At 39.4% G+C, this 16,246-nt stretch overlaps 1 protein-coding gene across 1 annotated transcript in view; it reads left to right on the forward strand.

Moving 5' to 3' along the window:
* nup210 (nucleoporin 210) overlaps nucleotides 1-16,246 on the forward strand; it is a 74,033-nt gene that overhangs the window by 9,136 nt on the left and 48,651 nt on the right. Inside the window, exons 11-23 of the mRNA XM_039689778.2 lie at nucleotides 39-176; nucleotides 302-457; nucleotides 1,776-1,965; nucleotides 4,216-4,361; nucleotides 4,441-4,659; nucleotides 6,985-7,158; nucleotides 7,811-8,003; nucleotides 9,902-10,008; nucleotides 11,857-11,961; nucleotides 12,047-12,148; nucleotides 12,700-12,828; nucleotides 12,992-13,119; nucleotides 13,192-13,327. Of these exons, the coding sequence (XP_039545712.2) occupies nucleotides 39-176; nucleotides 302-457; nucleotides 1,776-1,965; nucleotides 4,216-4,361; nucleotides 4,441-4,659; nucleotides 6,985-7,158; nucleotides 7,811-8,003; nucleotides 9,902-10,008; nucleotides 11,857-11,961; nucleotides 12,047-12,148; nucleotides 12,700-12,828; nucleotides 12,992-13,119; nucleotides 13,192-13,327 (1,923 nt within the window). The remainder of the gene's footprint in view (nucleotides 1-38; nucleotides 177-301; nucleotides 458-1,775; nucleotides 1,966-4,215; nucleotides 4,362-4,440; nucleotides 4,660-6,984; nucleotides 7,159-7,810; nucleotides 8,004-9,901; nucleotides 10,009-11,856; nucleotides 11,962-12,046; nucleotides 12,149-12,699; nucleotides 12,829-12,991; nucleotides 13,120-13,191; nucleotides 13,328-16,246) is intronic.

A 16,246-nucleotide genomic window follows, 5' to 3' on the forward strand; every position in this document is an offset into this window, starting at 1 on the left:
CCTATTCTAGTTTGTTGTGACCTCGTGTGTGTCTTCAGGCAGGAAGTGTCCACGCACTCTCTGTTCCGGTGCGTAACGAGCAGGACGTGGAAATCTACGACCCCATCGTCCTCAAACCCGCCATCCTCACCTTCCCATGGCAGCCGAAAGAGGGAGCCTACCAGTACACCATCCAGGTGTCGTGCGGCTCTCTTTTCTTTGTCAGACATTGATCATTTAGCATTGTAAAGTTCAAAAATACATAAGAGTGTGTGAATCTGTTCTTATGTGTGTGTGCATGAATGTTATGTGTCTGCTTCAGGCGACTGGAGGGAGTGGGAACTTCAGCTGGTCTTCCAGTAACGCGGCCGTTGCTACTGTCACAGTGAAAGGCGTGATGACCACTGTCCGGGACGTTGGCGTCAGTGCAGTCTATGCCCACGACGTCAGAAATCCCCTGCACTATGGAGACATGAAGGTGTGGCCAACGCTCATGCTCTTACAAATCAAGATGAGTTTAGTTACTGGTCTAGATTTATCATTCTTGATTTTTTTTTTTTTTTTTTAAATTATTAATGTTTTTAAATAACTGATTGTGTTTGAGCATAGACATTTTGAGCTCTTCTCTTAGATAATCTGCTTTCTGAAAATAAAAATGATTTTAAACAATGAATCAAAGTAATATTGTAATCAGAATTATTTGTACAAATTGAAATACTGTTGATTGCCACGAATATAGCCTTTGCTGCTGATATGATGTTAAAGGGTTAGTTCACCCAAAAATTCAAATTATGTCAGTATTTACTCACCCTCATGTTGTTCCAACCCCGTAAGACCTTCGTTCATCTTCGGAACACAAATTAAGATATTTAAGATATTAAGATCGCTCCTGCATACAGTCCATAGGCTTCTTGAGGGACTGGCTCTTGCTGTCCTCGAAAAGTCATTAAAGACATCGTTAAAATAGTCCAAGTGACTACAGGGGCTCAATCTTAAGTTTATCAAACGACGAGAACACTTTTGTGCGCAAAAAAACAACAAAAATAACGACTTTATTTCAACTATTCACTTCCTTCTCCATGAGCCTGTAAGTCAGTTAACGTAGTGTGATTGCGTAGAGCTACGTCACACGTAGGCTCACTATTGGCCGACGCTGGTCATGTGTGTGATGCGTGTGACGTACAATAACAGAAGCTTACGCTGTTAAACTAGTAACCTGACTCGCGCAGAGGGAGAAATAAACGAATAGTTGAAATAAAGTCGTTATTTTTGTTGTTTTTTTGCGCACAAAAGTGTTCTCGTCGTTTGATAAACTTAAGATTGAGCCCCTGTAGTCACTTGGACTATTTTAACGATGTCTTTAATGACTTTTCGAGGACCGCAAGAGCCAGTCCCTCAAGAAGCCTATGGACTGTATGCAGGAGCGATCTTAATATCTTAAATATCTTAATTTGTGTTCCGAAGATGAACGAAGGTCTTACGGGGTTGGAACAACATGAGGGTGAGTAAATACTGACAGAATTTTCATTTTTGGGTGAACTAACCTTTTAAATCATAAATTAGTGCTGTGCAAAGTTTGTCTACGTAATATATGTGTGTGTTGTGTATAATCATTTTGTAAATACAGTATAAATACACACACATGCATGCATATGTGTGTATAATTATTTTGTATATATAATACACATAGTATACACACACATCTTATTTAAACACAAAAGTTTTATTTTGGATGTGATTAATCGTTGCTCAGCCCTAAATGAATGAGTAACGCGTGAGCTCTGTTGCTCCTGCAGGTGTATGTGATCGAGCCGGTGGGCATGGAGTTCAGCCCGTGTGCAGTGGAGGCCCGCGTGGGCCTGGACCTTGACCTGCCGCTGCGCATCTTCGGTCAGCTAGCCGGAGAGAGGGTGACGCTCAGTGACTGCTCACACTTCGACATGCAGGTGGACATGGAGAGCCACAGCTTCTTCCAGCTGCTGGAGGGTGAGTTCAGTACACGCTAAACAAACTGATTCAGTTTCTTGCCTGGAACTGGATCATTCACCCACAAATCAATCTATTACTCTCCATCGAGTTGCTCCAAACCTGTATGAATTTATTTCTTCTTCTGAACACAAAAGGTATTTTGAAGAATATGGGTAACCACTGTTTACTTTCATTTATGACTTACAACGGTAACACTTTACGGTAAGGGTACATGAATCATCATGAATTCATGTATAAGTTAATGCATGAACTATGCATTCATTCATGCATTAATATCTCATGAATCATCAGGAACTAACACAAGTTCAACGTTTTTTCATTCATGACTTCATTATTACGCATGATCATGAATTTTTCTTTGTTCACAGTTATGCCACCATTAACAGCACATTGTTCATCAGTGTTTCAAAGGACCTAGTCACCACTTTAGTTAAGGGGCCACACACATGATGAAGTCATTGATAGATAATGCTTAGTTAATGATGACTTCTGTATTTGATTTACAGAATGTGTGTGCCATGAGCTGTGATTGGTCTATTATAGTGTCTGTCCAATAGTCATCATTAACTAAGCCTTAATCTATTAATGACTTCATCATGTGTGTGGCCCCTTAACTAAAGTGGTGACTAGGTCACTGACCTAGACTAAGAACAAAGAAAACATCATGATCATGCGTAATAAATCATAATTCATGATGATGTGCTCATCTTAGTTAATGTTTTAATTAAGGTGTTGTTCATTCATGAAGTCATGAATGAAAACCGTTTAACTTGTGTTAGTTCCTGATGATTCATGAGATATTAATGGATGAATGAATGCATTAATTTATACATGAATTCATGATAATTCATGTACCCTTACCGTAAAGTGTTACCCTTACAACAGGGTTCCCCAAACTCGGTCCTGGAGGGCCACTGTCCCTGCAGAGTTTAGCTCCAACCCTAATCAAACACACCTACCTGTGAGTTTCTAGTGATTCTGAAGACCTTGATTAGCTTGCTCGGGTGTGTTTGATCAGGGTCGGAGCTAAACTCTGCAGGGACCGAGTTTGGGGAATCCTGGTTTACAATGAAATTTTGACATAATTTGGGGTATTTGTCTGTTCAAGTGCAAGAAGACATGAAAGAGACTCCATTCAGCATTTGTTATGTGCAAGTGCTCAGAAAACAGAATTGAGATCTCTTTCTAATCTTCTTGTGCTTGAATGGTTTAAAACCACATTAAATGTGTACACAGGAGTCGATGAGTGTAATTTTATAACTAGTATCTGATTCCTGACCTTAAGCATTTGATTCCGGCTTATTGTGCTTAAAGGATTAGTTCACTTTTGAAAACTTTTGCTGTTAATTTACTCACCCCCACGTCATCCAAGATGTCCATGTCTTTCTTTCCTAAGTCGAAAAGAAATTTAGGTTTTTGATGAAAACATTCCAAGATTTTTCTCCATATAATGGTCCAAGGTCCAAAAGACAGTTAATAACAGTTTCAGATGCAGCTTCAAATGTCTTTAAACGATATCAGACGATGAATAAGGGTCTTATCATGCGAAACGATCGGTTATTTCAAAACTTATTCCAAAAATGTAACTTTTATAAGGACAAATGCTAGCCTTGCTCTATTCTGTGAGGCGCGCTTGCAACGTCACGTATTACGTAATTACGTTCAAAAGGTCACGGGCGACGTAGCCGAATCTGATGAAACCGAAAATTTAGGTTTCATCAAAAACCTAAATTTCTTTTCAAATGAGGAAAGAAAGACATGGACATCTTGGATGACATGGTGGTGAGTAAGTTATCAGCAAAAGTTTTTTCAAAAGTGAACTAATCCTTTAATTACTTTTTGGGATTTTTTTTTCGATTTATCACAGTAAAGTGTTAATGATTTTTAGTACTGTGCTAATGATTTTGTGCTAAACGATTTATATATATCGTCATAACTCCCAGCCCCACCTGAAGTACAAGGGTCAAATCTTTTTTTAAACAACAAAAGACGTGCGGGTTTTGCATAAGAATGTGAACGTTTTTCACAGCAGTTGACTTGAAGTGCCGCATTAATTCTCTAATGTGAAAATCACAAATAATGTCTTGATACTCCGTTTGTGTTATTTAAGAGTTACAAATATGATTTTGTTGTATTAATATTGGCAGATTTAACAAAAGCAAGCAAAGTGTTATGCTAGTAATAAAAGTGTGTGGAGTTGTACTCTTGCAGTAATTTTTTAGTGTGTGTGTGTGTGTGTGTCTTCAGGTAGACTTGCTCCAGGTCAGGGCCACTGCAGCGGGGTTCGTGTTAAGGCCTTGACCCCTGGTTACACCACCCTGTTGGTCAGCTATACCCATAGTAATGTTCACCTCAGTGCAAAGATCACCATCGCTGCCTACCCGCCTCTCAAGGTAAGATGTTTGAATATACGTTTAAAGATGGAGGAGTGAGCCGTGACCTGTAGATGACGTGCCTCCTCGTCTTCTGCAGCCGGTTGACCCCGTAGCTGTGGCTGTGGTGACGTTGGGCTCCTCTAAAGACATGCTGTTTGAAGGAGGCCCGAGGCCTTGGGTGCTGGAGCCATCCAAGTTCTTCAGGAACCTGACGGCTGAGGACCACAGCAGCGTTGCGCTGTCTCTGCAGGGCCCTGCCTCGCGCTCCTACTCCCAACACCTGGTCAGAGCCACGTGCAGAGCTCTGGGAGAACAGGTACATCTCATGTCCTGCAGACATGGCGTGTTCATCTCATGTCCAGTAGCTCCTTCCCAGCACAGGTTCGGACTGTACTTTTTAGAAACCGTCCATCAAGGCTGCCGTATTACTTTGTAAAACAAAACAAAAAAACGTAACTTTTAAAATAGTCATCAAAGATGAGAATCTTGGGCCCAGAGAGCCAAAAGAGTGAATTTATTTATTTATTTATTTATTTGTTACCAAAGATTTACCCAAAAAAGTAAATATTTCTGAATATAAAAAGGTTAGCTCAGCTATTTTTAGTGTATGGCACATAGAAGGCACTGAGAAAACGGGCTTTACCTCTTATGCTGGGTACACACCGAAAGATTTTCAAAATGTGATAGACCACTCACATGAGGAGAAAAAATCCTAGATTTAACCGTTTTGCTCCTATAGTGTGTGGTGTGCCATGATGTGACAGCACAAGACAGCACATTATAATAAGTAATTATAATACTCTCATAAAGAAAGTAAATAAAGAATTAATCTAAAAATAAACTGTTTTTTATTTCATTGTTAATGTCTATATTCTTTTCTTTCTTTTTTGCTCGCAATAAACTTCAATCAATCAATAAATCAACGTTTGTTTTGAAACACAGTTTGTTGTTTATTTTCAATACAATGTTCACGGTTACATCATTGATAATACAGTACTAACCAAGTCTGCCACGGGACACATTATCCTGCATAGCACAGTTCCATGTGGAGACTGAAAAAAATCATTTCGAACAGGTATCGTTATGGCAGCTCGGGTGGAACCTTTATTTTATTGTCTATGGGTGGAAGGGCCCTGGACATCCGTGTTGATTCTGTGGGGATAAAGTTTGTGTCGTCTTGTTAATCAATGTCGTTTAGCTCTAGCTGGCAGCTGCAAAAACAACAACATTCTCTCTCTTTCGCTCGCGGCGCACGGAACCAAAGAGATTCGCGAACCCCCCTAGCGTTCTGGCGGCGAAATGCACCGCGATGCACCACAACCTCACACAGAAGTATAAAACGGCCACGACGCCGTAGCAGTGACGACGTAGCTACGCCGTGGAGTTGACGCAGAAGCATAATGAGGCCTTCACACATACACCTATCCTTATATGGAATGTTTTTTATACTGAGCTAATTACATTTTCTGAGCCACAAATCAACAAGCTGATCCTCCATCTCATCAAGTTCATGTTGTGTTGCGCTATGACTGTGTTTGTGATGCTTCCGTCTTCCATCATCTCGCTTTCTGATTTGATATTGTTTCGTTTCATGTGATAATCTCCAGAGCGCGCACGCGTTTGTACTCGGGGTTCCCCCCACACATTAGGATTTCTGATCGTAAATATTCAACATGTTGAATATTTACGATTCGCGATTGAAATGTCGCTCCGATGTTCTTCCAAGCAGGTTCGTGCACTCTTAACACACCTCACACCAAGGAAGAATCTGATATGATAATCTGTAAAACCATCAAGATAATCGGGACATACCTAGGATTGTTGGAAGGGGGAAAATCGACCAAAAAACAGCCCGATTATCTTTTGGTGTGTACCCAGCATTAAGAAAAGTATGGGCCATTTTTATATTTTACTCAAAGAAATCAACTATTAGATTACGTACATTGTTTGTTTTTTAATAATCAAAACTCTTATCATGAGGACAAAACAAAGTTAAATAGTAATTTATGCTTTTTTTTTTTCTTTACTTGCCTTCTCTATATAATTTTAATGCTCTTTATATGCTGATTATTAATGCTAAATGTATGAAAACAACTTGTCAAACCTTGTTTAGTTAAATGATCAGAGTAATCTGTATGACATGTACAAATAATTGTATTCGCTGCATTCTTGTTTTCTGCTGTGTTTCAGTGAAAGGATCTGTTTTGCTTAGCACCGTGTTTCTGCTACTGTTGTTAAAATAACTGTGTCATCTGCAGCTCTTAATGTGGCGCTTTATAAGCGAGGGGAAGAGAGAAGCAATGTGTGCTTGAATGAAACACTTTTAGCTCTAGACATAATATTATAGATATAGCTCCGAAAGATCATTACCATAAACAACCCAGAGTGCTTGTGACGTGAACCGCTTTGTTAGAAATGGTAGAAACGGTAAAATGTGTTCAACACATTTTTATGTTTTGTTTGTTTGTTTGTTTGTTTTTTGTTTATTTAAATTATTTATTTGTTCTTTATATTTAATGACATAATTATGTCCCACAATCCAGTTGGAACCAGTCCGCCCTTTGAGCAACACTGCTCTAGACTGTCCACTAGGAATGTGGATTGATATGATTGAAATGTTTGAATAATTGTGTCTCCGCAGATCTTAGCAGTGACTGTTGGGAACCAGCCCACCATGACGAACCCCTTCCCTGCAGTGGAACCGGCTGTTGTGAAGTTTGTGTGTGCTCCTCCATCACGCCTCACACTGACCCCCATCTACATGAGCCCTCAGCTGGACGTGTCCTGCCCTCTGCTGCAGCAGAACAAACAAGTGGTGAGCACCCAAACGCTCAGTGTCTGCAGGCTGCAAGATATACATGACCTAAAATAGACCTATAATGCCCTTTCACAAGATGGAAAATTATTCTCTGAAGTCCCCAGAGTTTGTGTGTGAAGTTTTAGCACAAAATACGCCATTTTTTTTAAAGCATGTGAAAATTGAAAAAAATTGGGGGAAAAAACCCCCATAAAATTTCAAAAACTTTTAGCTTTTTATGTTCAAACCGGACAATCGAAACAAAATGGAGAGACTCAAGAAGAAGTGACGACTTGTAGAGTAACAGGACATTTTATGAATTGTTAGTTGATGAATTCATGTATCTTCTAGTCATTGATTAGCATATTCTGTCATGATGATCTATAATTACGTTCCTGTGGGCGGGGTTTATGTAAATTTTGGGGTTGGTCACTAACCCAGGAGGAAGCTTGTGTAGTTCCTACCAGCCGTTTGTTGTAATCCTTAAAAAGCGATTTCTGTAAAAGCAAATATCTCCCTTTGCTTTGAACTTTGAGCGTTTTAACTTTGCAGATGTTGTTTATGCTCAAACAGCAACATTACACACTAACTACAGTTAGAAAAGTGAAATCATAATCAAGCACCCCTTTAACATGAAAGAAGTTCAGTGTCATTTGTGCTCGTTCTGCAGGTGCCCGTCTCCAACTACCACAACCCCGAGCTGGATGTGTCGGCGTTCGACCAGCAGGGACGGAGGTTTGATAACTTCAGCTCGTTGAGTATGATCTGGGAGTCCTCTAGAGTCTCCCTGGCCAGCATCGAGCCGACCATGCCCATGAAACTACACGTGCACGAGGACGACAGCAAACAGAAAAAACTTCACGGTACCTTTTAATGAATACTGAGAGATCATTGATAATTATGGAGTACACATATGAATTAGGGAAGGATGGCATGGCAAAAATCCTACACTGAGGGTCAGATGAACTTAACTTTGCGAACGCAGCGTTAATAGCGCCATGGCCAAGACGCAGAAAGTGGTTGATGTGAAACCAAAGTGTGCAAGTTATGTACCAAACCTATAGCCTGGCATGCCAGACCTACATCAAGATGTTAGGTCTGGGAACTCATCATTGACAGGGCTCAATCTGAGGGGCGGGATAAACGGTTGTCTTTCAAATTCTCTCAAATTGTGACACTTTCCCCTTGACCATCCCATGAATGCATATGCATGACACGAAAAGCGCATTTTGCCATTTTCAGTTCCCGAGACGGGCAGTCTGCGCTTTCCTCTCGGTGCGTCCCGTTCGTACATACCTCGCCATGGTTTTATATGCACTTTGTGAAACAATTACACCTGATGTGCGCACAAAAGCATTAGTACATCTGGCCCTGACTCATTTTATATAGCATATATCACAATAAATCAATTTTAAACATTAAAACATGAGCATAAGATTACAGCTGAAACAAATGTTTGATGATATTAACAAAAAAAGCCAAATAAAGTCACCGTTATTTATATAGAGTTTTTTACTATATAGATTGTTTCAAAACAGCTTTACAGAGATAACAGGAAAAATTTGTTTCTGCTGTACAGCAGAGCTAGAAGGAAACAGCATCACAGTCCAGCTGAAGTTCACTGATGGTTCGTTTTTGTTGTAAAAACAAAAAGGTGTATGCTGTGTGTATATATATATATATATATATATATATATATAGCGCTCTGGAGAAAACGGTGATGTCCTCGTCCAGCTCAGTTCAGGTCTCAAATCATATGTCACCAATAAGCAAGACGGTGACATGATGGTAGTACAAGTATCAAAGTAAGAGTAAAGCATAATTGCGTACATAAAAGTATCAGTTTTGACATGCCTATATCCAGTGGTGGAGGAAGTACTGAATCTCAGTACTTAAGTAAAAGTACAAATAACCAGATAAATATTTACTTTAGTAAAAATAGAAGTAACACAATGACAATCATACTTAAGTAAAAAGTACCTGATTTTAAATGTACTTTAACTATTAAAAGTAAAAGAACTTAACATTTTATTCTCTTAATGTCTATTTCTTTCTAATGATTAATAAAACATTTAATTCTAACTCATTCCACCTAATACTCCTATAATGATGTTCAATATTTGTGGAAAAAAAATTGTTGTCACCATTTCTGAAACAAGCTTGCAATTAGGCAATATACACATCATGCTTATCCTTACTATATATTAATAACTATGTTTGGCAGATGTTACACATGGTGCGTTTCCTATGCACGTAAAAACAAATTTTCGCGTATAAATTGCACGATAAACACACTGCGTGCGAGACACGTATCTATGGCAACCAAACGTAACTGGTGAGACAAACGTGCAACGAACGGACGGTCAGATTACGTTTTGGCAGGGGAAAAACTGATCAGAAAATGTAACGAAAATGTAACAGAAGTTGTAGAAATGTAGTGGAGTAGAAAGTATAATAATTGCTGCAAAATGTAACGAAGTAGAAGTAAAAAGTATGCACTATTTTTTCTACTTAAGTAAAGTAAAGATACGTGAAAAATGTACTTAAGTAAAGTAACAAAGTATTTGTACTTCATTACATTCCACCACTGCCTATATTGCACATAACCGTTATACAGACAGTGGTACTGAATTCTATTTTCTACATATTTAATAAACAGGTTCACACACTTCTACTGTTACACAGTCATATACCACCATACTGCTCAGCCCTGATGTTTGTGATGCATGTGTGTAACACACATGTGGTGTGTTCCCCGCAGGTCACCAGACGGTGCTGGTGCATCATGAGTCAGGTGTGGCAGCGATCACGGTGACCGCGGTCGGCTATCAGACACCGCACCTGGAGCTCGCCGCGGTTCCCAGCGGAGTGAGTCCTTCTTCCTTTATATCAAAATGCTTTTTAAACCACAACCAAATCCACTATAAATCATCTCTCTTATCTTCAGATCGAATAGAATACAAGATTGCAGTCGATATGCACTTTTATTCTTTTATCTTTTTTTTTTTTTTACCCAAAGCTTTGAGGCCAGTTCACATGTGTGGAATGACTCGTTTTTAAAATAGTTGAACTTCTTTTTACTTGAGCCCCAGGTTTTCAAAATGCTGTGTCATTGCGTAGACGTGAATGCAGCGGTCAAACATCCGTCTGGCAAATGTAACGAGAGAAAAGCTAACAAATTCTTTAATGAATTTTTCTAATAACTGTCAGGTTCAGGGCACTGAGTAGCAACACACAATGATGCTTGCTTTTTAATGTGTTTTTTCTTATTGGAAAGTTTTTAATTACGATAACTATTGCTAACCAAATAAATATTTATTGTATTAATATTACATGGGTTAAATTGCGAAGCTGGCACAGAAGTGTATAATTACAATGTAAAGTTACTGTGGCTGACTTGATTTTTTTTTTTTTTAAGCCTAAAAGTTTGTGACTGCGATGTTATTTCTGCTCCAGCTCTCTGGTGCACAGTCAGTGTCATTTCGCAACGTCATTTCGTTGACTTCTGATGCATAGAGTTAGCAACGAGAGTCCATTTGTGCGCTAGAGCCGACCCTGAAGGGCCCTGTGATGTGGGTTCGGTGGATCTCTGGTTGGGATTGAGCGATCAGCATAAGAGAGGGCCTGATCCTCCACTTCTGGAGATCATGAGCCACCTCGTTTCCTCAGCAGGAAGTGACTTAGTCTCTCTTACCACACATGACCCAACACAATTACCGTTGCCACAACAGAGCGAACAGCACAGGAAGCTGAAACGGCACACGCTAGCTCTGTGCTAACGCCTAGTCAGCAGTTTACGGTGACTGGCAGACGCTTGCTGATGAAGAGGAGCTTCAGGTTCATTTGAAAGTCTCTTCTTGGCACCAATAGTCACACATATAGTGTTGATTCTATTCAAATCCTGATTCTCCTAACATGTTTCTAAGATAATGATAAGGAAAATACCTCTTACTCGTACAAGACGATATGTCAGCTAATTTTTGGCATTGGCAAGTTTTTCTGTTTGGGTGATTAAATGTTGTGAGCTGGACTTTTATTTTGACCGTATTGAGAACCAAGACACCAATTCTGTATTCATTAGTTTCCCATCTTTGTTTCACAGATTTGTCTATTAATCGATAATCAAACTTTTTTTATATATACTGTTGCCATTCCGGAAATCAGCATTTATATAATGAAAGAAGTCATTAAACACCTGTTAAACATGTAATTCCACAAACCTTCCCCAACTTTGGTAAATCCTGCTGAAGAGCACTCTGTAGTGAACTTTTTCTTCCAAAGTGGAAAAAAATCAGAAACATAGACCAGGAGACGTTGAGGTATCTTTCACGCAGAAGTTATTTATTGCGTCTCTGTAGTCATCTCAAAAATCGTCTAACTAAACTAAAATACAGAACTGTTCTTATACAGTAATCTGACTCATTTAACTTACAATAGAGACACCAGAACAGAATTTATTTTTCAAATAAATATTATGTAGTAAATATTAGCTAAAATCTAAATATAATTACAAATCGTATGTTATTTACTGTTGTTAAAATCAAGCTTTGAATGTTGTCTATGTGGTGTTTTTGAGATGCTTTAATTGGCATCAGCCAGCAAAAAAATCCAGATCTGTGGACGACTGCCTTTTATTCATACATATTGGATCGTTTTGAGCTTCAGTGTAAATTGGATCACTGATGTGTGTTTTATTTACATGTGTGTGTGTGTTAGTTTGATCCTCTGAGCCCCGTCTCGGCCACGCTTGACCTTCTGTTAGTAGAGGACGTGAGGGTGACCCCTGACACCATCACCATATACAACCATCCTGATGTGGCGGTAAGACCTCTTTATCACACACACACACACACATGCTCTGCCTGAAAGAGCTTGTCCAGTGTGCCTGACGCATACTTCTCTGCAGGCGGATCTGACTCTTCAGCAGGGCTCCGGTTATTTCTACATCAATGCAAGCGTCGGGGGGATCGCAGATATCACGTTTCAGGAGTCCCAGGGAATTGCTCAGGTAACTTCTTAAAGGCCTGATCCAGCTTCAGTAGGAGATGAGCTCGATCGGTGGAATTTTGTATTGCAAAAAATTATTTCAACTAAACATTACAACATAACAACAAATTTTGTGTTTTAAATTTGTACAGGTTAGTTCCAAGTGCGAGAAGACTAAAAAGAGAACTCAATTCAGTATTGAAGCACTAATCAAAACTCAAATCACCCTAAAAAGAAGAGGAATTAATATTTGATCCCATGGGTTTAAGTTATCATTGACCTGTAACTGTTCTATTGCATCTTAACGAGTGTATTCTCAGTGTGTTGACAGTGTATTAACCAGGAGAGCTTATACTGAACATCTCTACTGAATGAGTAGCCTTTGCTGTCGTCTAGAGCAGACTCAGGCCTGGTTTCACAGACATAGATTAAGCCAGGATTAGTTAAATACATTAAAGTATTCCACCGACTCTGTGAGCTGACTGCAAAATGTAAATTGGTTACAACTTGTTTCTTCTGCACACTGTTAAATCAATGTAGTTTTGAATCTAATCTCATGCCATTGTGACTCAGGTTGTCCCAGCTCAGGCGGGGGTCTTGCAGGTGATGGTTCATGACCTTTGCTTGACCTTTCCTTCCCCCGCCACGGCTACAGTTCACATCTCTGATATTCTGGAGGTTTATGTGCGCGTGGTCGACAAGGTTGGTGACATTCACTCAAAAAAAAAAAACTTGAATTAAGAAAGTCCACTAACAAATCCGTTTTGAAAATATAAAAGCCTCATTTCATGCATGCGCACTTTATGATCTTTTATAAAGTGGTTTTGAAGTCAGAGGTTAAATTCAGATTACACAATCATTTTAGGTTGAGATCGGCAAGTCAGTCAAAGCATACGTTCGGGTTTTGGACGGCAACAAGAAGCCTTTCCTGTCCAAGTACTTCTCTGTCATGAACCTGAAGCTGAGGGCAGCGTCGTCCATCATCTCTCTGCAGTGGGTAACCGATTCCTCTTTACTCGATGTGCTGGCATCTGTGAAAGCTAATACGCTTCTGTTGTTTGTCAGAACTCTGCCCGATTCATCAGAGGAAGATTCGGCCACTTTTCTGGTCAAAGGTCTGGTGATCGGACAAACCAGTGTGTCTGCTTTCGTCGTTGACAAAAACGGCAGGAAGATCACCTCTGCACCCCAACAAATTGAGGTAAGCTTCTTCTGTGCTGTCATTTACAGCTTTTTTTCAAAGGATTGTGTCAAAGTTTTTTCATAGTTACACTAAAAGCCTGTTGAATGCTTGATTCTGATTGGTTGACACTCTAAGGTGTGCAATTATTGTCCAGTAAACACACAGCTATTGTTGTTCCAGGCAGGTCGCATTATAACATTAGTTGACCGCATTACAGTTTTATATCAGTTCACTAAATTAATTCATTTATTTATAAAAGTCTTTATGAAAAAGTCAAATGAAACCCGGTATTAAACGGGCCCCGGTACTGAATTTTGAAAGACCGCTGTATCGATAAGCTCGGACGTTATTGGTTCTGCTGTCGGTACTGGAGAAATTAAGGAAATACACGTAAGTTGGGCTAATATTTATTATTCCTATAAAGACGTTATCTTGAACATGTTTATATCGCCAGCCATTTCTATATATAAACTATATTTTAATTAAACCATTTGTCTGTGATGTAAATTTGCAATTCGCAGTTCAGAAGAGAGAGAGAGCGATCTCTCACGCAAATCCACAGCACGCGCAACACGACAGCCCTTGCTTAATGAGTGACAATGAGGACAGAACTAAACATTCAACGTGGTTACACTTTAGATCTGGGATATTATTCTAATATATTTTGTATTTTGGCTTCCAAATATTATAAAAAGAAGATATTTGAGATAAAACCGTTAAAAAACGAGACGATCTGTCCAGCTTAACTTCCTTTACTTCACAGCACTGCAGAGCGCTGTCAGTTCTTCCTAAAACCTAAACGTAACCGTCAGAATCCGCACGATCGGCGATTGTTGCAAAATGCTGTCTTCTACTGTTGCAAGATAAAAAAAATGGCTATTAAAAACACAAAAACCTGCGCAAGAGACACTGTTCACAAGGCGGTGCGCACTCCGAATCGGAGTGCCACGAGACAAGAAAAGTAGCCTGCCTATACTTGGGCTTCGTGCGTCCTTAACTATCAAATATACATAAAAATGTCAAAATGACCAGCTCTGAGATTCACTTAAACACAGTTCATTCACTTAAACACAATTATGTCTTAAATGGACGTAAATAACAGGGAGAAAATGATGCATCAGTCCCCATTAGATCTGCACTCGGTCTTAAAGGGGCAGCAGTCTAATAGCCTAAACCTGCTGACGATTCCATGCCTGATAGCGCTCCGGCGTCACGCCGGATTTCCGGCGTTCAGACGTGTCTGGGGAAAAAAAAAAAAAACAGGTTCGCGCACTAAACCACATATGTAACCTTACTTCAGCCAATCGGCAATAGGGTAGGGGCTGGTCTTGGGTTTTGGCCAATCAAATTGAATCAGTAGTCACTTCACGTGCGATCAGTTTTTTGTGCGTTTTCCACACTGGCAGCGCGAAATCTAGCCGAAGTCATGGAGCGCAACTTTATGAAGACGGGGGAAGACACCAAACTTTTCGATAAAGGCATAAAGAATAAATGGCGCTGGTCTTGGATAGAAGAGGTGGGTAGAGACGAAAAGCCCTTTGGAAGCTGGTGTCAAAAACCCCGGCAACCAGGAGCATGTTTCTGCACTTTGTGTGCAAGGAAAATATTATATGGAACTAGCGGGAAAAAAAGTGCTGCCACGGCACGAGTTAGACCCTAGTCATCAAGCAGCTGTCCGAGCGATTCAACACACCTCACGTTTGCCGGGGGCAACAGCCACAGCAGATATCCGACCCTCAATGACCGATCGTGTGGCTGATTTAAAAATTCGCTTGTGCTCCTTCATTGCCGAGTTCGATCTGTCATTTACAATCGCTCATCCACTCGTCACTCTGTGTCAGAAATTAGCGAAGGATAAACTCGCCCTAACGCATCTGTCTGTTTCGAGGCAGCAACCTCAAACGAATAGTAACAATTTCAACATATGCATGAAAAAAACGAATTATTGAAAATGATCAATATATGATAACGATATTCAAAAAAGGGATGGGCACCCCTCCAGCACATGCACACACAAACACACAGGCTACATAACATGTGAGCAAAGCGGAGCAGCATGACGCTTAAATATAAGTTAAAAAATAAATAAATAAATAAATAAACATAAAATATACGTTTCACATTTGTTTTTAATAATATTACATTACTTATTTTTATTATTTCATATATGTTGAGTAGGCTATGAAAAGGGAACCGCATGAGATGAGTAAGATAGGATCAAAATTCAAAAGCTGCCCAATATCTGAAAATATTTGGAGTGCGTCAGACATGATTTTGACCACTTATTAAGTTTTGTTTTGTAGAAAGCTTGTAAATTTCGTTTCATATAAATTGTATCTTCATTTTAATAAATGTTTCATCGACAAATTGACTGGATTAATACATTAGAAGTAAATATCAGACAATATAATCAGGACACAGAGGCGCGCAGGTGAACCGGAGTGCGTCTCATAATATGAATCGAAACACCGCGATGCTTGCCTCACACAGGCCTGAGAACTAAGCTACAGAAAGCTTTAAATATCTACTTTTAAACAAAACAATTAAAAACTAAAATAAATTGGCAACTCTCTGCGTATGTAGGCTAATTCGAAGTATGCGTTTCTATAGGCCTATGCGCGTTCACTGCGAAGATGGCGAGTAAGCATCATCAACTTTATCTTTGTTGCTGACACTGACAGAAAACATTAGTTTATTAATAAACAATTCAAATGTTTCATGCATAATCATTACTTTTGCCGGTTCTTTGTGGCAAGCTTTATGCATACGTTGAAATGCGGAATATGCAATTAAAAACGCTCATATGGTTTCTCTCCCATTTAATTAAATCAATATATGTGATTACTGATAATACAAATGGCTTAAATGATCTACTACTAGTCGACTAGAAAACTAGGACTCATTTTGAGGAATAAATGAACATAATAAACCTCTGTT

Source organism: Pimephales promelas, chromosome 20 (genome assembly GCF_988280905.1).
Source record: "Pimephales promelas chromosome 20, fPimPro1.hap1.1, whole genome shotgun sequence".
Lineage (NCBI taxonomy): Eukaryota > Metazoa > Chordata > Actinopteri > Cypriniformes > Leuciscidae > Pimephales > Pimephales promelas.